The sequence below is a fragment of the Phaeoacremonium minimum genome, assembly GCF_000392275.1.
Source record: "Phaeoacremonium minimum UCRPA7 unplaced genomic scaffold PA7_03_scaffold_331, whole genome shotgun sequence".
Taxonomy (NCBI): Eukaryota; Fungi; Ascomycota; class Sordariomycetes; order Togniniales; family Togniniaceae; genus Phaeoacremonium; species Phaeoacremonium minimum.
In genome coordinates this window covers 188949-213409 of record NW_006921235.1, presented here as the reverse complement: position 1 = coordinate 213409, position 24461 = coordinate 188949, and the positions used below count along the sequence as shown (strand labels likewise).

Here is a 24461-nt window from a genome sequence, read left to right as displayed (position 1 = left end):
AGGGCTTAAGGGCCTATCTACCCGATATATCTGATAATTGGAGGACTCCAAATACTTTCCTTTTTAGACTGGGTCTCATGAGTGTCGTATGTGCATTGTTTCGAAGTGGTCCTCTGTCATGCCTTGGTTCAAAGTTGACACAGGCGGCACGGCTGCACAACCGAGAGACGCTTTCTGTGCCGTCTGAGAAAAGCCAGGAACAGAAAACGTGCGCCACAATTGACTTCATTTCGCATGTTGAGTGCCCGGTTCCTCCTACCGCAGTGTGGTTTCTTGGCCGTTGCGCTAGGAGCACGTTCTGGGCCGGGTGTCGGCAGGGCTATTTACACAAACTGAAGCCCATTGGCCGGGACCTGGTGGTCAAGCCAGCTACTACTTTGGGGTGCAATCTATCGTCTTGGCCAACACGCGCCGTATCCTTGTCCCGAAAGGGGGAGGTCATCAAGGCGCATCGTGCTTGTTCGGCACGTTTTCCAGCGGCGACGACGGTGCTGCATCATGTTTTCTCAAATTGCTGATGCATTGTCTCTTACCCCACCGGGCCTGGCCGGGCCTCTGTGGTGTTTCTATTTCCTAGCTTCGTTCTTGCGATGATCTTTTCTTCAAGTCGGATCCTCTTTCACTCATGAGGCGTGCCTTTTGCCGCCAGCCACTCTTTTCCAAACTCTCCCTTTTCCGGGGTTATTCACGGAAGGTCAATCACGGTCGCCATGGGGATAGTCGGGGCTTTTGCAGCCACCGTGCTGGCACTTCTGCCAACACTGGCCGGTGCTCTGGCATCGACAGATTCGATACGGGACGCTGTAAGCAAAACCTCTGCCCGGCATGGTTGCAGCCGCGGGCTAGGAAGGGTGGCATGGCTAAACATGAATAACGCGTGTATAGGATGCTCCTCAATCAGGATACTTGCCGAACCACAATATGGACCCTAACATCGTCGGGAGTGATCGGTTCCAGGTTCTTTGGCAGTACACATCCCCAACGTCCAATGAGCTATGGTTGGCGAAGCCCTTGGTGTACACGTCAGCCGGCGGCACTGAACTGTTGATTACGGCATCTGAGATGAACATCGTAAGAGTCATGGACGCTAAGAATGGCTCTATCATTGCGCAGCGCACGTTGAATCCTCCGTTCCTTTCAGACGATGTGAAATGTCCAGACGTCCAGCCATATATTGGTGTCACTGGTACCCCGATCATTGACCCTGACACTGATATCATGTGAGCCTTGACACTTCGTATCTCTTGCAGAGACCGGAGAGACTGGATTGCTAATATAGTTCGGTTGCTATCAGGTATCTGTTTGCGAAAGGTTACCGAGATGGTTAGTCTACAACTTGAAACTCTATGAGTTACATTTGCCTGGAGCCGTTGAAGTTCAGCCTGACATGTTATAGGTGCGAGCTCCGGAGGTATCTCAAATGGTGAGACCGTAGGACAATCCTGCATCACAAATCACATGCATTAACCGGAAGATTAGGTATTTATCAGATGTATGCTATTCGAATCCCATCTCTCGAGGACGTTTCCGGATTTCCAGTCCTCATAGATGGGAATCATGCGGATAATGATCCCGCTCGCTATTTCGTAGGGGGCGCAGCGCTTCAGCGACCGTCACTGACGACTGTCAATGGCCATATTGTGGCCGGATTTGGAAGTGTAGGCTTTCAACACCATCTTAAAAAGACGCAGCATTCTAATCTTTCATTAGCACTGCGGGAAATTCAATTACACGGGCTATCTGGTCAGCGTGAGCAAGACTCCTGGTGTTGGAGTTGTTAGGTAAAGGCTCGAATGATTTTGTGTGATTCATTCAAGACAATTAACATTTACGAAGCATATACGCCACCGAGGCGGCCCCTGGAGCCCCTTCACCTCAACCTCTTGATATCACCGTAGAAAAAGGCGGCAAAGCCGGCATTTGGCAGAGTGGGATGGGCTTGGCGACAGAGGGATCCGGTGTCTATATCACGACAGGGTAAGTTCATAAGCCGCTTTCGGCTTCCGACGTCACCGGCAGCATCTCTGCAATCCCTCGGCTGGCTTGCTAATCGTAAATAGAAATGGACAGGGCCACGCCAATGGTAATATTCCTGCTAGCGGAAGGCTTCCTATGTCAACGCTGGATGAGTGTGTAGCTCGATTTGATGTTGCAGAGAATGGAATTCTTTCCCTCAAGGATTACTTCCAGCCAATTGACTACATCGACCTTGATGCAGGAGACCGTGACCTGGGGTCATCGGGCTTGTGTCTCCTGGACGGGTCTGTCTTCAGGGGTAACGGGGTCAATAGAATTGGCATTGTAGGTGGAAAGAAAGGTAAACTATTCGTCCTGAACGCGGATAACCTCGGAGGTTTCAAACAAGGTGACGGCGGGACGGGCGATGCAGTACTGCAGACAATCCAAATCCCTGGATCTATCTATGGTGGAGTTGGCAACTATCCACTAGATGGTGGCTACTTTTACGTGACGCCTGTTGGCGGATATACTTACGCCTACAAGTTCGGGACAGATAGCCGTGGAGCACCTATCTTCACCTTGTCTGGAACTTCTGAGCGTGCTGTGGCTGGTCGCGTTGGGGTTGGCCAAATGACCATCACATCTTATAACGGACAGCCAGGCTCGGGAATCGTATGGGTAACAGATCCAGACGGTAGTCCATACGGAGGCTTGAAAGCGTACCGCGCTGTACCCGACGCTAGCGGAGTCTTAACTCCAATCACTCTGCCATCTATTAACGGCGTCAACAAGTATCAGCGTCCGACCTTTGGCGATGGTCGTGTCTATGTCACTGTCAGCAACAATCGCATTATCTGCCTCGGTTCTCCTGTCAAGCTACCCTTGACATGCGATAACCCGGTTAGCTTCGGGTCCGTTACAGCAGGCTCTGTTGCAAGTGCCACTGTAACGTGCAAGGCCAATATTGCAATCAATAAAATTGAAGGCGGCTCAACATCTAACACAGCATATACCTTCTCGAACGCAAGCCTTCCCCAAGGGGCACTTGCTGCTGGCGCTACTTTCTCATTCCCGGTGTCTTGGGATACGACAAGCACAGGCTCTGGTGTCTTGCCCGGACCTATGAGCGCTATCCTCCAAATATTCACGACAAACGCCGCCACTGGCTATTCGACCGCAACCAGTGTGTCATTAACAGGTACAGTGGTCAGCGAGAAGGCATTCATTCATTTAGCCCCGGCTCAGGTGGATCTTGGTCTGCTCGTGGTGAGAAATGACCCAACTGTCGACTTCCTCGAGGGATCTGCCATCATTGAAAACATTGGCAATAGTACTATGACTTTTGAAGGCTTTGCGTGGCAAGCATCGGAAAGTGGACCGTATACCAATATCACCGGCACATCAGGTGAGCTGGGCGACGCTTTCTCTTCAAGCGATTTTCCAACTGTTGGGGCTACTCTGAAAGCTGGCCACAGCGTGACAGTCCCAGTTCATTTCTCAACAAGTACAGAAGGCTCTTACTCAACTCTCGTAACAATATGGTCCGATGGTGGCGTAACTACACTTACGCTCATTGCCACTGCCGGCTCGCCTCCTATCATTACCCTTGAGGTCTCAACAATTGAGGGCGGCTGGGATTCCTCAACGCCCGCACAGATGTCATTCGGAGAAGTCCTTGCAGGCACTACGACAACCCGAATCTTGCGAGTGTGTAACACAGGTGGCTCTGCAATGTTGTTGACTATCTCGAAGCCTCCCCTCACAGCTCAGATTGCGGCCGTCAACCCCAATGGTGAACTCGTGGAAGGTCAACAAATTGCTGCCGGCTCTTGCTCAATGGCAACGATTGCAGTTTATGCTCCACCGATTCAGCCCAATCATCCGTCACAATATGTGGAGTCCTCGTGGGTACTCAATACTGATGGCATGGATCCTCAAGACCCAACTCAACCGTTTGGGCGCCATAGCATTCCCATCGATGCAACGATTGTTTCGCGGCAAGTGGGCCCACTCCTTAGTGGAAGTAATACGGCATTGTACCAATGGGTTGGATGCTTCTCAGGTGCGCAGTTAAGATTACAGATATTACATGGGACTAAGCTGATCCGCGATAGACACATCACAAGGACGGAATCTCTTGACATCCGTCAATAACTCAACAATGCAAGCTACGAACACCATCGAGCAGTGCATGGGACTTTGCTATAGCAAGGGCTATATGCTCTCAGGCACCGAGTACAAGGTTGAATGCTGGTGTGGCGGTCCTAATATCCGCCAACCGCAAACCTATTCGGACGATTCACACAATTATTGCACATATGCCTGTCCCGGTGATGCTACAGAGGCGTGCGGCGGAGACGGTGGGTACATGAGCATGTACGCTGACACGACAAGGTTCGATATTGCTGCGTTTCTGGCATCTGTCAAGAATGGCACGAGTACGACATCGTCCGTTATCCAGTCATCCACTTCAAGAGCAACAAGTAAGATTCGCATTAACTCTTTGTACTCGTGTTGCTCAGGGCTGATAAATTCATCATAGGCTCATTGACTACATCAAGTGTCTTTAGTAAGTTTTATTGTTAATGATGAAATAAATTGAAGAAAACTGTTAACACAATCAAGCGACAGTAGTTTCCTCGACTATTTCCACGATCTCGACAGCCAGCTCTAGCATAGTTCTCTCGTCCACAAGTACTAGCTCTAGCAGTGTTCCAACGTTCAGTAGCAGCGTCTTGAGCGGCTCGAGCACTCTTTCCAGCCCAACTGCGACATCAACAATTTCGCCGTTGAACCCAAGCATGCCGGCGTATGTTGATTCCTGGGAGTATGTTGGGTGCAACCAGGATTCTGTCAACGGTGTTCGCTCTCTAGGTGCCACTTCATGGGCCTCAGATACAATGTCACTTGAAGCATGTGCGCAATTCTGTAGTAGTGGCACCTATAACGGAGGTGCATTTAATTACTTTGGCACTGAATACGGTCGCGAGGTGAGTAATCCTGTTTAATGAGTTTGAATATATTGTGCGATTTCTAACGGCGATGTAGTGTTATTGCGGATGGGCCCGTAAGTCAAATATCCCAAGATCTTCCTGGGCTATTGTAAAGAGAATAAATTTACTGACGAATAAAAGTGGATTCCACGCTCAAGGCTCCTGAGTCTGAATGTAGCACGAAGTGCAAAGGTCAATCCTCACAGCTTTGTGGTGCCGGCAAACGTCTATCTGTATACAAGAATACTGTGTACAATGAACCACCACCATTGCCGAGCCATGTGCCTCGATCTGGGAACTACCAATGGGCCGGCTGTTTCACTGAAGCCACTACAGGCCGTGCCCTCTCTGGCGCGAGCTACGCTACCGACTCTATGACCGTTGATACCTGCGCTGCATACTGTGCTGCGAACGGGTGGTTGATGATGGGAGTTGAATATGGACGAGAGTGTGAGTCGACGCCGATCAACAACCCGTTTCATATCTATGCTAAGAATGTTCCAGGCTATTGTGGCAATTCAACGGGCCAGGGATCCGTAGCAGCTCCGCTGAGTGAATGTAGCACGCTTTGCAAAGGAAATCAGGTATTTTCACCCGTTCATGCTCTGACTGAACCACATTAATGGGGTCTAGTTCCAATACTGTGGAGCTGGCAGCCGATTAGATCTCTATTCATTCGTCCCTGCAGCGTCATCTACCACGACCAGCCTATTTTCATTGAGCTCGAGCCTGCTGTTTTCATCTGCAGTAACAGCCACATTTTCCACCACATCAGTCGTGGAGCCGGTCTCAACTGAGACTTCCAGCACTACCGAGACGAGCACACTCTCTTCAAGTGCTGTTTCAACATCTAGTGACAGCTTCACGCAACCATCCACGACAATATCTTCGTTTTCAACTTCGATTTCTGACGTGACTCTAATTCCCACAACTTCACCAAGTTCATCATCGTCACTAATTACCACAAGCTCGTCGGATGTCTCATCCTCTTCGGAACAGTCTTCTGAGTCTACTTCATCCTCAACGGTGGAGATCTCAACATCCTCGAGCTTAGAATCAAGCTCAGCGGATCCTGTCGCCTCGTTACCGTCGTCCTCTTCGACCATGCAATCAACGCAAGCCACGACAACAACATCAGATCCAGCATCAAGCTCATCAAGCTCATTGGCATCTTCGTCATTGTCTACGTCTTCCCTTCCTCAGTCAACCGAGGCCACAACGACAAGCTCTCTTACGTCGTCGTCGTCAAGTAGTGTGCTTACCGGTCCAACAGCCACAGCAACAAACGGTTACTACTATGTTGGCTGCTTCCAGGATAATGCATCAGGTCATGCTCTCCCGGCACTTGTCAGCAATAATAGCATGACACCAGAACTTTGCATTGCACACGCCAACTCAGTAGCAGCAGCTCGCCCAACACCAACCACTCGCTTGCCATACGTGTTCCTCGAGTATCACCACGAGTGCTACGGAGGCAGCACGTTCGACTTCAAGGGAGCAGCAGTCACCTCGCTGGTGGGGACGAAAGCTTGTCGCGATTACTGCTATGGCAGTGTAACCACCATCACTACCAATGGTGCCGTATCAGTATCCACTGGAACCGCAAACTACTGTGGAGGACCGAAGATGTTTGACCTGTATGCTTTGAGCACACCTGTAGCATTCCCAACTACTGGTGGGCCAATCGTGACGCAGACTGCCAAGTAAAATTGGAGGCTAGATCTCAGTTGGTCACCTTTACACTGGTGCAATCCAACCTAGGGGCTTTGTTATTGGTGGTGTTAGGGCATGTGAAAGAACAAGGCATTGGGGCACATACAAAGTAAAGGAGCATGTATCATTCAAATGTAGCTATTAAATCGTACATTTCACGTTGGGTCTGTCCTTAGTATCGGTGCTCACTTAGGCATGCGAGCAAGACATTTCATTTGTTGAAGCTTTGCACCGACTCCGTACAATGTGACATCTCTTGAAAACATCATCGGAGGCAGAGCCTGGAAACTAAACTCTGTGTGTCAGGAGTATCGCCGATGTACATATGACGAATCGAGACGCAATTTCCTTATCCGGCCAAATCGCTTCATTACCAATTCGCAAGTCTGTTGGGAACTCGTCGGCCCTGCTCGATCAACAAGGCCTACGCGTTCATCTCCTTATAGTATGAAGACAATTCAATGGCACTCCACCATCTGCGGCGTCATTTAAGCTCTAAGCTAACCCGGTTGAGAGAGATGGACAGAGCCATGAGCTATTGCCATCGACGAGAATAGCGATAGACATGGCCCCTCCTTCGAGCTCAAAGGTTTTTATATTCATGAGTCCATCTGACTCTTCAGGCAGTGAAAAGAGCCGCCGTCTTGAATAATTCTTAGGCCTGCACGTCGCAGAAACGAAGGCTCTATCTTCAAAGAAAATCCATGATAGAGAAACCGTTATCAGTGACATTCCCATCATGTATCGGGGGCTCCAGCCCGTAGCTAGATTCGGCTGGCAACGGGCCACGATTTGAGACGGGCTCTCCCAGTCCAGGAATCTGCTGAGGTCCCACCGGCAGTGGTCCATTGGGCAAGGACCGCTCGACGACGCCAGCCACGCCGGGATCTTCCCCCTCCTCCAAGAGCCTGTATGCACTCCCTTTGCCGATAATCTGCTCCGCAAGCTCCGTCAGATTGAGCTTGATGGCATGGCACCATGCCCGATCTGACTCGCTTCGAGACCAAGCATGCGTCGAGGTAAAGCGTACTGGATCGTAGGTCAGGGAAGTAGAGACCAATGATGCTAATTGGCGGACGATAGCCGCGGCCCTGTGCGCTTGAGCCCAGTGTGCAGGAAAGGCCTCCATCATATCTGCGCATATAGAGACTTCTTCGCGGATATTGAGAGGGGGGTCATTGGGCCCACGACAATGGAAGCAGTGGAGAAATATCATGCAGACTGGTAGTAGTCGGCACAGCGTGATGTGATTTAGCGGTAGTTGTCGATGCTGAAAACGCACAGCATTGGCTTGAACGTGTTTCTGCGCTAATGAAGCGAGCTCTGCTTTTGATAGCAGTGAGGATGTCGGGTTGAAATGAGAAGGGTAGTATAGGAGAAGGAGGAGATTGTAATAGCGAGCGGCAAGCCATGAGATGGTGATATGAATCCGTACGTCGTCAACTTCAGCAGACTTCAGGAGGCAGCCGTTGCTATACCAATCTTCAATCTCTGTTCGAAGGCTCATGGCAATCGCACGCCGATCCAATTGGGTGAGAGAAGTAGTCGCTATCCTGTCTCGTAGGTGGATTCGATGCAACACTTTGTCCTCCAATTTCCTTAGTTGAATGACATGACGAGCTGTCTGCAACATGGTTGTGTACTCCATGCAGTCGGGTGAAGCAAATTCGTCCACCGTAATTCCCGGCAAAGGCATGTTCATGTTAACATCATTCAATGCACATGCCATACCTGTCGAAGCTGCTATCATCCGGTCGATGACATAGATGCTCCAGAACAAGCGATGGTTTCGCTCAGCCTCCGCTGGAAGCAGCCCTTCGTCGGCGAGGTCCCTTCGAGTGAGACCAAGACGGATGGCCTGGCGAGCGAGCATATCCACTATTGCACGGGTAGAAAATCCACGCGGATCTGACACCGAATAAATTGCGAGGAGAAGAAGAATTTGTACTGTATCGGTGCTTTCAGGAACCAAGCACTCAGCGAGTATGTCTTTGTACTCTACTTCAAAATTAGTATCGGCATTGACAGGCACCTGGCCGGCGCGTTGCAGAGTCGTGTAGCCAATGGCCATGACCAAGTAGAGCATTGTGGAATCAGTATCACGCTGTTCCCTGATCGAAAAGACGCGCCCGCCTTTCGAGTTCAAAGTCGACATGATCCGAGCCCGATCAACGAAGGGATATGCACGGTTCACATCTCGGAAATAGGCGTCAACGAAGATTCGACCAAGCTGATCATGTGCACGCTCCGGACGATGTTGGACAGCCCGATTGTCTCGGGAATCATCGCCCGAAATGGTGCCATCAAGCCGCCTTCGTTTCGGGGACGGCCCGTCATTACTGCTATTCTCTATGATGGTTGAGTCGTCATCTAGCGGTCTTCCTGAGCGAAAGGAAGCATCTCGAGTGCCCAGGCCATCGACAGAAGTACTCGCCGGGGAGACGCCGACCGAACCGGTCTGCTGATCAGCAAGCTCTGAAAGGTCTGTGCCTGTGGCTATATGTTCGATAGCATGGTCCCGGCCGAGCAGATGTCTCTGGTTGATGAAGTTCTCCATCCACGCCAGACGAGACCGCAGGTCCGCCGGGTTCGTTGAGGTGATGGTGGCTAGTGAGCATTTCAGCCCGGCAGCTACACAAGAGGCGCATTCAGGTGGTGTTTTGCTGCATTTCTTCTTAAAGTGCCGGCAGCGATCGCATGCAGTAATTCGAACAGTCCCTTCCGACGCGCCCGGAATAGCTTGGTGCTTGAAGGACTTTGGAGGACTGGCCGCTGTGGAATGTGTCGATAGCCTCACACGGAAGCGGTCCATGTGAGCCTGCATTGCTTGGACCGGGCTCGTCATCTCTCGATCTGGTGCAGGGAGAAGAAGATCTGCAAGGGATGAAGATGACGGTGCCAGATATCAGCCGAAGAGTGCTGAACAGGACTGCTCGTAACGCTAGTCCAACAACCAGTTCCACGGCTCTATGGGCCGTATTAATAAAGCCTCCCTCAAGAGAAGCTCACTTCCATAGACTTGCTTGGGCCGGTTCTTTAGCCGCATATACTTTAATGGAGCAGGCGTCGTGGGTAAGAATCCTTTGGTGCAGCTGGAAGTGTAAAAGGGGAAGACAGAAACGTGGGGTGCTTGGGCTAGGGATGGATTTAGGGCGTACTGCGTACGGTAGTGGACCCGTGCCTTATCTTGGGGCAACTGAGCCTTATCTTTTAGTTACGTGTGGGCGTTTGCAGGTGGCGCTACTGCGTCTTCCAGTGGAGACGAATAGCCCACCGACAGTCGAGACATTGTCAATGCGGTACCTTGATATCTAACCTCGACGGAAGGCAAAGTCCATGGAGATAGTGAGAGACCATATATTGTCTAGCCTGTACAGTGTTGAGGAGAAGCACTGACGAATACCTCATGTCACCCGGTGTCACCTAAGAATAATGACTGAAGAATAGGGAGGCACTGGCCCATAGATATTTGTGTATCATCTTGCTCATGTTCTTAACATTTCGCTACTTGCTAATCATCTGTCAACCACAGGTACAACCAAAAGCTGTAGACCGCCTTTGCCAGCAGTTGTCTGATGCCTTTTATTCTCTATGAGCCCAGCCAGTACCTAGACATTCCTCCTTTGCAATCATTCGATCATCTTGCTGAGTTGATTCAAGACTCCACTCTGGGATGAGGCTTCCACTTCTTTGCACAGAAGGCAATGAACAAGATAGACACAATCTCCAAGGCAAAGAACATGGCAGCCATGTAGTATCCAACACTGAAATGAGGTGCCTCACCACTGTTGTAGGCAAGCAGAATCACCCAGGCGTTCATGACGAAGCCGAATGTCTCGACAACACCAATAACAACCAGTCTGTGCTCCGTCGAGAAAGACAGAAGCTCGTTGATCCAACTGAGCATCAGAGCCGACGCTCCCATCTGGGCATACGTGAGGATCCAGCCCGCCAACATGGCGCTGTGGTTGTTCTCGGGGTAGATGCTGAGAATGATGGTGCCGATCAGAGCAACACCCGCTGCAAGACAGATCGAAAGCACTCGATTGCCGGTGGCGTCACTCAACCAGGCCCAGATCAGTGTAGTGACAACCTGGAAGCCAAATCCGCCGGTTGGAATCAGGTTGACTTGTTCCACAGAGTAGCGACCAGTGCTCTTGAGGTAGATGGTGAAGTAGTTGTAGATACGGTTTCCAAGCAACTGAGAGGCAAAGGGAATGCAGAAAAGATACACGGGCCATGAAGTGAAGATGTCGCGGAGAGTGGCCCAAGTCAACTTCTTAGGTGGCTTACGGCCAACTCTTTCCATGCGGCCGATAGCAATAGCTTTCTGCTCGGGCTTCAGCCATCTAGCCTTGGAGTTGCCCGGGTGATCTGGCAGCGCAAGGAAGCCAAAGAGGGCAACAGGAATACCGATAATGCCGTCGAATATAAATAGCCACTGCCATGCAGCAAGACCATGCTTGCCATCCATGCCATGGTACAGACCAGCCTGCAGATAACCAGAGAACATCTGCGCAACGGCAGAGCTGGCAATGAAAATAGAAGACCGCTTCCCGAGCTCAGCAGGCGTGTACCAGTTGCCAAGAAGTGTGATGATACCCGGGTAGGCGGACGCCTCCAGCATGCCGATGAAGAAGCGGAGAGCGTACATGCCATTAACAGACTTGACTCCAGCCATAGCCATGACCAGAACGCTCCAGATGAGTTCGAGAGAAGGAAGCCAAATGGAAGGCCGAATCTTTGTCATGATCAACTGTGACGGAAGGTTTCCTAAACAGTAGCCCACGGTGAACATGGTCTGGAGATAATTGTAGTCGTTGCCAGACATGGTCAGGTCCTCCTTCATTCCGGAGACGTAGGCATTTACGACCTAGAGTAAAGTAAAATTAGCAACGACGAACTTGGCAGTCGGTAAGTATTTAAGGGTTCTTACATTCGTCTGATCAAGATATTTGACGAAATAGGCAACACAGACGTAGGTCATGATCCAGCAGTCTACCTTGGCGATGAAGTGTCGCTCCTCGGGAGACTTGTCGAGTGAGTCCCAGATGACTCGCAAGATTTTCTTGCCGAGAGTGTTCTTCTCTCGGTTGTCACCACCTTCTCCAGTTTCTGTGACATCGTCAAAGGACTTGAGACGGCTCGCGTCCACTTGCATTTCGTCCTTAATCATCGAGTTGGTCTCAGCAGTTTTGCCTGACATGGCGACAAACGACACCAAAGGGAAGTACTGAAGTATGAACAAGAATTGCAAACAGTGATAACCGAGGCGAGACTTGTCGCGCAGTCCTGAAAAGACTTGATGAAGGTTGTCTTCTCCCCTGTTCTGACGACGCTCGCTCAGCGCCTCTTTAAGTATCACAGCCCTCTCTTGGAGCTCATGGCTCGAGATGATAAGGTCTCGCCGTTTTGAAGCAAATGGTCTTATTCCCAACGCGACGAAAAGGAATGGTGCAGATGAACCCCACAAATGTCTCCGCAGATAAGCATAAGAGTCGTATAGGTTGTTCGGACGGCGCACGAGTCATCGACATGCCGCTTTGATTGCATTGCCCAAACAGGAATTTCTTAGTGGCAATTCACCCGCCCAGGTTCTGTCGCGGAGTACCACCGCACAGTAATCACCAGGTATGGTCTATCTGCGCGCTTTGGAGTCCGAATGACACTAAGTAGACCGATATGTTCATATTATGGGAACTTTTCCTAGTTCCGATACTACTTACTGTTTGGAGAAGTGTCGGTGCGCAGCCGGCTTTCGTCAGGCTCCCGTAGTCACTCTTGAGCCAGTTTATTCAACACTGAACGGTCGCAACCTGTGAAAGCTGACTTGAAACGGCCCTCGACCTTGCGAAAGGTTTAGACTCCGTGACATCAAGTCTATTCCAACATTTCTCTATGGAGACAATGAGTACTCAGGTAGAAGACATGAAACTCAAGGTAGAAGCTCATAGGTCGAACGCTATGCCGCGTCCGAACAAATACAGAAATGTTAAGTCGCTTATTAAACAATTCAAACACTCTGTGAGACAGTATGCCGAGAAGGACTGCTACAGCAGTCAAATGCACCTGGCTTTGCAGCAGTGGCGGTCTGTGCTTGCTTCTGTTACGGTGTTCGTCGATCTGTTCCTAAGTCAGGCTTATCGCTCGAGGCTATTTTTACGTTTCCGACTTACATTACCGTTATTGGAAGATCCAACAAGACCTTAGATGTCGGAGAAGGATGGCGGAGGAAAGACCTATTTTGAGTGCTGTCTATTACATTGGCGTGTTGATATCTCGATGTCATTCTTGAAGTCCGAATTCGGCATTGTTGCCGGAGTCATGTCGGGAGTACACCCGAGACTTTTTGCTGTTTCTGCACTACAGGTATGCTCGGCTCCTGATTCGCCACTGTCTAAACCCTGGCTTCGAGCCATGTCGGCATTTTCAACGCCCAAACCTTCCTGATTCGGCCATAGCCTATTGGAACTTATCTATTATCGAGACCTTGAATCGCCCCACGGTGAACCACAATCGTAGTGGGGCATACAACACGCAATTTGTTCGCTGAGCTGTGAAGATGCATTTCGACTTATTTATCTCGGTCGTCCGTCCTCTCCATGGCCATGCACATGCCTCAAGCTCAAGCCCATTGTCAATAACATCGCAACAATGGCTCCATTCATTGGTAATGTGCCCGAAGAGAGCTCGGAGGCTTATCCCGACATCTCTATTGCCATTGACCGTGGCGGCACTTTCTGCGATGTCATCGCTAAGATTGAAGGCCGGGAAAATATCATCTTGAAGCTTCTCTCGGAAGACCCGAATAATTACCCTGATGCGCCGACCGAAGCGATACGCAGAGTCCTGGAAATTGCCGAAGGTCGTCATATCCCTATTGGCGAGAAGCTTGATGGATCTAGAATTGGTATGATTCCAAGGTTAGGGTAGTGGGATTAGTGATAGCTAACAGGAAGTTTCAGCATCTTGCAGAATCGGCACCACCGTTGCGACGAATGCCCTTTTGGAACATAAGGGTGAGAAGTTCGCCTTCGTGACAACCAAGGGTATGTACATGTCTAATTGATCCTACCAGTCCAGCTCTAACCTGTCGTTTAGGTTTCAAAGATATTTGTGTGATCAATGATCAAACACGCCCTAAGCTATTTGCTCTAAGAGTTGAAAAAGCCAAGGCTCTACACGACAAGGTCATCGAAATCGACGAGCGCATCACTGTCGAAGATTACGACCTTAATCCGTTTCCTGTGGACAAGAAAGCCGCCATTACTGATCCAGATCTTGTTCGCACTCAAAGTGGAGAAATCGTCCGGATTCTCAAGAAAGTCAATGTTGATGAAGTCCGCACACAGCTTCAGGCTTTGAGAGATGAAGGATACACCTCAATCGCCATTGCCCTAATCCACTCTTATCTGTATCCAGACCACGAGAACCTCGTTGCGTCTTTAGCCAAAGCGGTTGGCTTCCAATACATCACCACGTCGTACGAAACAAGCCCAGTCGTGAAGTACCTTCGAAGAAGCACTTCCGTATGCTCGGAAGCCTACCTATACCCGGTCATCCGGAGATACGTAGAAAACTTCGAGAGTGGGTTCAAGAAACTGCCCCAGCGTGTCGAGTTCATGTGCTCAGACGGTGGTCTCAAACAGGCCCAAAAGTTCCGCGGTAACGAGGCTTTGCTCAGTGGTCCGGCAGGCGGTGTCGTCGGCATTGCTAAGGCATGTTTCGATGAGGAGGAACCTACGGCACTGATCGGATTTGACATGGGCGGCACGAGCACTGATGTCTCTCGATTTGATGGCAAATACGACTATCTTTCTGAGTCCCGCATTGCGGATCGCTCGATCACTGTGCCCATGCTTAATATTCAGACCGTTGCTGCTGGAGGCGGCTCGATCCTGTTCGCAAGGAATGGACTGCTGGTAGTCGGTCCTGAAAGCGCCGGAGCTTACCCCGGACCAGCGAGTTACAGAAATGGGGGTCCTCTCACTGTCACAGATGCCAATTTGTTCCTTGGACGTCTTGATCTTTCTTCATTCCCCGCAATCTTCGGGAAGAACGCCGATGAACCTCTCGATGTTGAAGTTGTCAAGCAAAAGTTCAAGGAAATTACAGAAGAGTTCAATGCCCAGACCTCCCAAGCCCTGACTCCTGAAGAGGTTGCTGCTGGCTTTTTGAACATTGCCAATGAAACGATGAGCAGACCAATCCGAAACGCTACCGGTAAATCTTCATACATCTGTACCTGAAACGAACTGGGACTAACTGATTTACAGAGGCAAGAGGATATGCTCCGGAGAAGCACAACCTTGTTAGTTTTGGTGGAGCTGGCGGTCGTGAGTATAGACGCTCCTCATATCACAGGTATTCAACTAACAGTCTCAGAACATGCATGCTCTATCGCAGATAAACTCGGAATTAATCGCATCATCATCCACAAGTGGTCGTCCCTGTTGTCAGCCTACGGCATCTCTCAGTCTCAACTTCAATTTGACACATCCGAGCCCTACGCCGGCAACTTCACGATGGAAGAGCTGCCTCGTATACGGGAGCGTATGGCGAGCCTCAAGCAAAAGGTTCGCGATGAGCTCATTGCACAAGGAGCCAACGAAATATCACTGCAATTTGATGAGTCTCTTAGCCTGCGGTACTTTGGTACCGACACAACTCTGGCGATATCAAAGCCAGTAGATGAGGATTACGGAGCAGCTTTCATTGCAGAACATCTGCGCGAGTTCGCCTTTGTTCTTGGACGAACTATTGTGATCGATTCCGTACAAGTCCGTGGTACGGGAAGTGCCGGTGTTGTAACCAAGAGCATAGCCCCAACCAAGGAGTTAGGTCGCGTCAAGTCCAAGCCAGTATCAGCCCCCTCTGCAGAGCAACAAAGGCTGTATGTGGACGGAGCATGGAGGGATTCAAACATCTATCATTTAGCAGATGTTCCTAAAGAAACTATTGTCGATGGACCGGCTCTTATTCTCGACGCAACCCAAACAATTCTAGTCCAACCGCATTTCCGTGCGTACATATTATCCAACCATGTCATTATCGAGAAATTCAACACCTCACTCGTCCAGAAGGCTGTCTCGGCAGATGAGTTCAGCCACATCCAATTATCAGTCTTCGCACATCGGTTTATGTCGATTGCTGAACAAATGGGTAACACCCTACAAAGAACGTCTATCTCTACTAGTATTAGAGAAAGACTTGATTTCTCATGTGCGATCTTCTCGCCGGACGGACAGCTCGTGGCTAATGCACCTCATATCCCTATTCACTTAGGAAGCATGCAGATGGCTATCCAGTCACAACACAGGCACTGGCTTGGTAAGCTGCAACCTGGTGATGTGGTCATGACAAACCATCCAGAGTGGGGTGGCACTCACTTGCCTGACATTACCGTGGTCACGCCGGTATTTGTCAACAATCAAATTGCATTTTATACGGCTAGCAGAGGTCATCATACTGACATCGGCGGAAAGGGCATCACTTCAATGATGCCAGATTCTAAGGAACTATGGGAGGAAGGCCTCAATGTCAAGACAATGAAGATCGTCAGTGGAGGCGAGTTTCTCGAGAAAGAAGTGCGCGAAGCTTTTGCGCTCGCTGGGAGTTTCCCGGGTTGCAGTCCCACCCGCCGAATCCAGGACAACATTTCCGACCTCAAGGCCCAGATCTCAGCCAACCAGCGTGGTATCCTTCTACTGCAGAAACTTTGTGATGAGTTCACTCTCCCCGTCGTACATCGATACATGGCTGGCATCCAGGCAAATGCCGAGGTGGCCGTCCGTAAATACCTAAAACAAATGGCGAAGGAGCATCCTGACGGTTTGACTTCGTCTGATTTCTTCGACAATGGCACTGAGTTGAAGTTGAAAATTACTATCAACCCTGACACTGGTTCTGCTGTGTTTGACTTCGATGGTACTGGAGCGGAGTGCTGGGGTAACATCAATTGCCCTATCTCAGTCACGCATTCCGCGGTTATCTACAGTGTTCGGTGTCTTATCGATCTCGAAATCCCCTTGAATCAAGGATGTCTTACACCTATCGAGATTCGTGTTCCTAAGGGAACAATTCTCAACCCCACCCCATCAGTTGCTATTTGTGGAAGTACAACTGCCAGCCAACGCATCATCGATGTCATTCTTCGCGCCTTCAAGCGTGTTGCTGCGTTTCAAGGCTGTGCTAGTCCCTTTGGCTGGGGCATGGGCGGCCGCAACCCAGCTACAGGTGAAATCGAGCCTGGCTGGAATTATGGCGAGTCCATTGGCGGCGGTGCCGGTGCCGGGCCTGGTTGGCATGGTGAATCTGCTGTGCATGTTCACTCTACCAATACGAAGATCACAGATGCCGAAATAATAGAGAAACGAACACAGGTCATTGTCCGCCGGCATGAAATCAATCGCGGAACTGGTGGCCGTGGCAAATGGAATGGAGGTGATGGTATCACTCGTGAGGTTGAAGCCAGAATTCCCCTGAAATCCAGCATTTTGAGTGAGCGTAGAGTCTTCCCACCTTATGGTATGGATGGTGGAGAGCCCGGGAGTGTCGGTAAAAACTACGTATTCAGGTGGAATGGCGAAGGTGGTATGGACAAAATCAACCTAGGGGGACAGGCGGTCGTAAATCTTAGACCTGGTGAGAGAATCCAGATCAACACTCCAGGTGGAGGCGGCTGGGGCAAGCCGGACTCGTAACAGCACATAGAGATCAAGGCATTGTTTTCAGCGCAAAGGATCATAGACTCAGAAGCGTCGTGTATTGTTTAGATGTTTTTCAGTAATATACATATTTGCAAGAACTTGTCTAGCGTCATGTATAAAACGATCACCACTATCGATTAAGGTTCTCGTACTCTAGTGACAGGCGCTGATTTCGAATGTAATAGTGGTGCACCGTGCCATGTTAGGTGATGTTTCCTACTAAGAGCAGGCAGTCAGATCATCCCTAGACAAAATCCAAGTAATATAAAGCCGCAATCTTTTGTGACTAGTTCTCTCTATCCATGCTATAGATGTCCTTGTTGAGAAGGATTCCCGAGTTTAGCCAACATAGGAGTATATAGAGTGTTATGGTTGTACCAATAGATTTGGGGAGATACAGAACCGCATCTTAACCAGAGACTTTGGTAAATCCTAAAACTATAGTAGGTAGAGGGATTCTCGAAAATGAATAAGTATGCCCATTTAAAGCGTGTACCCTTCACGAGTCAGAACTGTGCGATTGCTATCTCAGTGCGCCGGGAGATATGCACTAGTCTAATAGTCGCACATGCTCGACTAAAAGCGTGCGTACAAAGGGTAATTTAAATCGGCCCTGCTCCGACGCCAAGATAAGGTGGATCTCGTCCTAAATGCCGCCAGTTTACACATACGCGCCGGATCGGTCAATCAGGCGATCTTTATCGGTCCTAGGAAGTCTGATTTATGAAAGAAATATCAATGTATACGACCAATTTTGATCTGAATAGAAATGCAGGCTAAGTGCAATGGTCGATCGTGAGTAGTGCTCTGGGCGACGAACTCGACGCAAACTGGCTCGAGGCAGCTTATCAGGGCCACTATAATAGTCCCGGCCACAGGCACATCAAAACGATATCAAAGAGAGGGAACATATGGGTAGGGGTTAGATTCACGGCCTGAACGGAGACTGAATCATTCGCTTGCCTCAATGCACTTGTGTAGAAGACGCGTTCCTAACGAAATTGTCACAGCGACTCGATGTAAGGCTTCTTCAATCATTGACTTCGCGTCTCACTAACCTTCCAATGTGATAGAAGAGAGATGGCAGCTTCATCGAATATCTTGGAGGTCTCCGGCCCCACGCCGGAGCTGTCCTTCAGAATAAATTTACTCTTTCAAGATAACCCGGACGTTGTCAAGAATATTCTTGCGGTACTACCCCTCCGCAGCCTCCTCCTTCATGTGGTCGTGGCAGGCGAGACCATTTATATGCCTGCTCCAAGCATATCACTTGCCTCAAAGAATATGGTAGAGCGACGGATGGGCACTGTCTACTATAACACAACGAGCCAATCAATCTGCATATGCTACGGCGCAGTTACCGAGAGTACTCCCGTCAACCAATTCGCGCAAGTAGTGGAAGAAGATTTCCCAAAACTGGCAGAACTAGGGAAACTTGTGTATGAGCAAACAGTTAGCATCAGGTTGCCCACTATCATTGAGACAATAATCCGAAAACCAGGAGACAATCCTCTTCAACCTCTAGAGAGATCACTACCGAGTCACGGAAAATTTGACGGAAGCTGGCAGTCAGCTAAAGAGACAATCGACGAAGAAATTGCTAGTCTGCGAGTACCTGAAGAGCCCGACGAGATTCGAAGCATCCGACTAGGAGCAACCAGGGCTAGGGCTGGCAGCGAAGGAAGTTCTATGCAAACGATCATCTTTCTTCAAGGCTTTCTATCCACGTTAGGACCACATATTTTCTCCCGCCTCTTGACGATATCCACATACAAGGAAATGACATTACCGTTGATGATTCGACAAACCCGCGCATTCCTGACAGAAACCTTCAATCATTTCGAATTCCTTGCAGATCTGGGCCTTGGCAAAATGTCAAAACTGGGTGACATGTACTCGGAAGCTTTAGATACCCTCACAACAATGGAAGATTATAGACAGCTGACAGACTCGATGCGGACTCTTATTCAGCTTCTTTACCGGTGGCTACATTTGATATTTCCCTGGTACTTGAAGGACCAATTTCAATCTCGAAGGCCAGAGGATGTTTCGAGCATGCCAAAATTGAAGAAGTATTCGTCATAAAATAACAACTAGGCTGTTATGACCTGCGGGTGTTTTGTAACCTAGATGAGCCCGGATTTCGGAAGGATTCAATTACTACAGTCTATTATAAGAGATGAAAAGTTATTGTACCTTTGTAAAGGTTTACCTGACCTCGGTGGGGACCACACAGAGACTACACACCTTTGCACAGTATAACCTGGTACTGATAAGCTGTATTCAGAGAGGTGCAAATAACTTGGTTATGGTTAAAGAAGGCTGGAATAGTGCTTGATTCTTTGTCCTTCGAGAAGGCCCTAAGATCTTCGTGTCGTGCTCTTTCGTAGCCGACTTGCGATTTTGGGACGTTGTCTCGCTCATTTCAGGGTCTCTGATTTCCTGACTAGGGTGTATGTCGGCAGCAGCATGCTGGGTCTGCGTGATGCTGTCCTGAGGGAAGAAGGGGAACCAAACACCGTCAGACTCCCGCCCGAACTTGCCGCTACCGTTAGAAACGACACCAAAACTATGGGCAAAAGCTGCAGATTCATCGAGTATAGATAGCGGGCTCAGATGATTATGGTCTTCTGGCGTAGATATGAGTTGCTGCCTGACTAAGGGATTTTGAGTAGAGGTGGTGCTTGTGTTGACTGCGCAGGTGCTAGACTTGTCTTCGGTTGTAGCTGATACGTCCTGGCGTGGACGAGTTCCGATTGCGAAGTTGAGTACGGGAGCCGGATTCAAAAACTCTACATGACCGGCCATGGTTATTTGAAAGGACCATTCTGGTTGTATATTAATTCATCACGGGCTCTGTTTTCAGCACCCGAGCCCTCTGCTTCGTGATCATTATAGCAACGACGACAGAATATTTCACCGAAGCCAGTAAACCTGTGCGGCTAGCCTAACCGCCAGCCACATCATTTAGTCAACTCAAGAGGCCACCAGCGCATTCGACCAAGGCACAGACGTGCCTTCGAAGCTCATTGGGCAGCAGTATTGCTGCACCTATTTAGGCTGAGTACTGACTTGATACTTTGTTAGCCAATCCCAACTGGGTGGCAAACTGCTACTTAAGAGGTTTCCTGTTGCGTATTATTCATAATAAATTTTGACTTTATTTGTGCCAAGAGTATTACGTGCTAAAGTAGAAAAATATATATCCTCCAGAATTACTACGCTTTTGAGATTGGGAACTATTCGCCAACGAGAAAGACGTGCTCTTAAAAAGTTCAGGTATATCCGGCGGGATCCTCCAACACATTCTGGAGAGCACGAGAGGTTGGACGACATACACTAAATGATCCCGCAAGGCGGTAATGAAGGGACCCAGAAGCAATTTTCCTGAGCCAGGCGGAATGAGCCAGGAGGAGGCAGCGAGCCTCTTGGGTAATTCACTTATTTCCAGAGAGCTCGTGGGTGATGAGTAACGATACACCTACTTACGTAGCTTACGCGTCTTCCCCTTAGTAGTCGCATAGGTCTAAATGTAACTCGAATCACCATTGTAGGATATTTGTGACTACTGCGTAATATCCAGGGTGACATGGCCGAGTTGATGAGTAATAGGTCTCGAGATATTATGGGTTCTATCGATTCGCAAAATAGTATAAAGACAACTTGGTTGGTGAGCTTCAAGCAACTTAGTCGGTCAGATAGCACTGCGGCCGATTTGCTGTCATTCATGTCACATGTAGAGCCAGAAGCGTTCCGCGGTAGCTCCTGATGTGATTTAATCCTGACGTAGAACTGTGACTTAATTGATGTGATGTTGAATCTATCGAGCCGTTCCTCTGACTTGCGCAGGGAGGCTACAATATGCCAGAGTTTTGTTGCTAGCCTCATCAAGATAAAAGACTGCGTGGATTCTGATCCGCATACTTTACTTATCATATTTCGAAAAATGCATCACTGAATAGTAGTCAAGTCTGGCATCAGCTAGAGTGGAGGGAGTGATGACTCTGCATTATGCTAATAGGACCTCTACAACTTCCCACACTCGTACCAAACATAGAAATTTGCACTATTGAGAATATTGGCCTGGCTATCTTTGTTATGATTGGTCACTTGCCCGTTCAAACTCGCCGAGATTGGGACTCACCTGATGGCTCGGCGCCGTCGCCGACTGGCCGAGTCCACGATAACATGAATGAGCACGTTTGCCTAGTAATCAATCCACAGAAGTGATGGATACCTGGGTTTGTTCTGGTGCGGTCCCACTGAGAGAAATACTATAAAGCATCGCATTGTTTGCCAAGCAACACTCCAGAAGTGAAAGAATTAGAATCCAGCACAGTACGCAAAACAGTGAAACCAACCCTTTGGTGGCCAATTAAATAGCAACAATTATGTCTCTTAAGCTTCAAGATATTTATCATCAAGAGGAAGTAGAGGGATATATCTTTGAGAAGAATGTTACAGTACCAAGAGAGACTGGCGAGGCCGCTGGCAATGTCTTACGTGTGAATGTGTACCGACCACCAATACCCGGAAAGTATCCAGTTATAGTGACATTTGGTCCATGTAAGCTGTTTTCCACCTTGTTTCTTCTGCTTTAGTGATTTAAACTAAATATACGTTAGATGGGAAGGACTGGCACTATTCAACATTCGCCGCCCCTTCATATGCCGCCATTTCCGAGTCGCAGAAGTCGATCCACTCGTCATGGGAAACACCAAGCCCAAAGTATTGGACGGCTCATGGCTATGTCGTTGTTCGCGCAGATGAGGGAGGCCTCGGCCAAAGTCCCGGCAAGATGAACGTTCTCAGTAAGCAGACAGTCGATGGCTTCTTTGACGTGATTCAATGGGCCGCCGAGCAACCGTGGAGTAGTGGCAAAGTCGGATTACTTGGACTGAGTTACTATGCTGCGACTCAATGGATGGTCGCTGCCCGTCATCCCAAGGGGCTCGAGGCCATGATTCCATGGGAGGGCTTCTCTGATGTCTACCGAGATTGTGCACGTCACGGCGGCATCGCTTCTAACGGTTTTTTGGAGTGGTGGTGGAATAACTCTCTTCGAGGAAATCAATACGGTTATCCGACGCCAGAGGAAAAGCCCGGGCGTCCAAATACCGAGGAGGGCAAGTTGACGCCGGAAGAGCTTGCCGAGAATCGAGTTGTGATCTATGACGCCATCGCGGAGAATGAGTTTGCTGACCAAGACTTCAATTCCGAGAGGGAATTCAAATTGGCGGATATCACCACACCATTCCTCAGCGTCGCCAACTGGGGAGGCGTTGCTCTTCACCTTCGCGGCAATGTACGGGCATTCATGTTTGCGTCGGCCCCGCTCAAATACATACGCTTTATTGTTGGACGTCACGACTTGCCCTTCTACTACGATGAGGAGGTCGAGAACCAGCGCTCGTTTCTAGACGCGTTTCTGAAGGGACAAGACACTAAGGGCTGGACTATTCCTGGAAAGATCCCTCCGGTCGATCTGGTGGTGAGAAAGGGAGAGCCCGCGGTAGCAAACGTTGCAGAAGAGCAGAAAGTGTTCCAAAGGCGAGCGGAGTGGGAGTGGCCTCTTGCTAGGACTGAGTATCGGAAGTGGTTTTTGAGTTCGACAGGCGAACTTGCAACCACACAGTCCGTCACAGAGCAAAAGGTCTTTGAATATGCCGCTCCCGAGTAAGCATTGAGTGTTGTTCTGGGAAGAATAGAGGCTGACATGGACAGCGCTGCTATCGAGTTCTCGACTCCTCCTTTCGACGAGGATATCGAGATCACTGGCCACCCCGTACTTCACCTTGCAGTTTCTTTGGCATCACTCGATGAATCAATGCCAACTGATATCGATATCTTCGCTACGTTACGGCATATAAATGCGCAGGGGAAAGAAGGCAGGATCTAATTCATCCATGAGATCCCGGTGTACTAATGTCTTCTAGTTCTCTACACGGGATCATTTGCAGAGCTGACTCCTATAGTCAGGGGCTGGTTGCGTGTGTCTCACCTCGCCACTGATGAAAATCACCCACAACATCGACCTTGGCTACCACATCATGTACACTCCACTACAGCTAAAACTCATATCAAACCCAACACAGTCTATACGGTAGATGTCGAGTTTTGGCCTACTAACGTTGTTATTCAGAAAGGAGGGCGGCTGATCCTTGAGATTGCAGCGTCAGATAACCCAACTATCATTGACGGTGTTGAAAAGAAAGACACGCATCCGCCAGTTGGGTTGTGGACCCATAATGATCCTCGAGATAGGCCATTGCAGAAGTTTAAAGGCTTGAACAAAGTCCACACGGGCAATGGTTTCGAGAGTTGGCTCATTCTACCTGTCATTCCGAAATAGCTTGGAAGATTAGATGTCGAGAACAGAAATTGAGAGCTTTTCGAGTTTATTGTCAATATATTATCTACTGAACTCGTAAAATCCAACCGTCACCTTCTTTGCCTTTGGCGCTTGCACCGCCCCAGATGACTATTGATTTCCCATCTGCCGCAGATGTTCCAAAGTAGCTTCGGGGGCCGGGATGGGCCTTCCCTTCGTGTTCCATTTGCTCCATGGGCAGTAATTCCACTTCCGCCCACGTCATCGTCCCGGTCTCAGCGCGTGGTAGATTCTCTCGAATCTTATCTTTCATACCCGCCAATGTGAAGCCGCTTGTTGGTAGCTGTAGCGACCAAACGTCCGATAGCAATGGTCTCGAAGTAGAGTCGGAGCCGTCCTGGACACCAAAGAAATAGAGCAAGTAATGTCGGCCGGCACCTGTGGTTACAGGAACCAGCCCAGCGCCCTCACGGGGGTGTGGGGCCGGGGTTAGGGGGTTGATAGGAAACTCGACAGTTTGCCATGCCAGAGAGCCCTTCTTCTCACGTTCTGTGGCGTTAGAGCCCAAGCTTAGGAAATGAACTCGACCACTCATGTCTGACGCTCGACTGATGGTATATATCGTGCCGTTCACGAGGGCCGAGGAGGTCGGTGGCGATGGCGCCGCGGGGAGTTCCGTCCACGCCAGCGTGTCGAATGTGTAGAGCCATGTCTCAGAAGATTGTTCCTGCCCTGAGCTAGTGCGTCCACCCTGTA

At 49.5% G+C, this 24461-nt stretch overlaps 3 protein-coding genes across 3 annotated transcripts; 2 read left to right on the top strand and 1 right to left on the bottom strand.

Annotated features, from left to right (window-relative positions):
- Positions 1-10320: 10320 nt before the first annotated feature.
- Positions 10321-11826, bottom strand: UCRPA7_4289 (putative pantothenate protein; the record flags this gene model as incomplete). Its single annotated transcript, XM_007916842.1, has 2 exons — positions 10321-11538; positions 11602-11826. The coding sequence occupies 2 exons, from the start codon at positions 11824-11826 to the stop codon at positions 10321-10323; spliced, it is 1443 nt and encodes a 480-aa protein (XP_007915033.1).
- A 1493-nt stretch (positions 11827-13319) lies between these two features.
- On the top strand, positions 13320-17368 carry UCRPA7_4288 (putative 5- protein; the record flags this gene model as incomplete). The annotated part of the gene is made up of 6 exons (XM_007916845.1): positions 13320-13588; positions 13641-13714; positions 13767-14888; positions 14942-15001; positions 15051-15801; positions 15862-17368. The coding sequence occupies 6 exons, from the start codon at positions 13320-13322 to the stop codon at positions 17366-17368; spliced, it is 3783 nt and encodes a 1260-aa protein (XP_007915036.1).
- Positions 17369-21765: 4397 nt separating this feature from the next.
- Positions 21766-23054, top strand: UCRPA7_4287 (putative x-pro dipeptidyl-peptidase protein; the record flags this gene model as incomplete). The annotated part of the gene is made up of 2 exons (XM_007916844.1): positions 21766-21940; positions 22000-23054. The coding sequence occupies 2 exons, from the start codon at positions 21766-21768 to the stop codon at positions 23052-23054; spliced, it is 1230 nt and encodes a 409-aa protein (XP_007915035.1).
- Positions 23055-24461: the final 1407 nt, after the last annotated feature.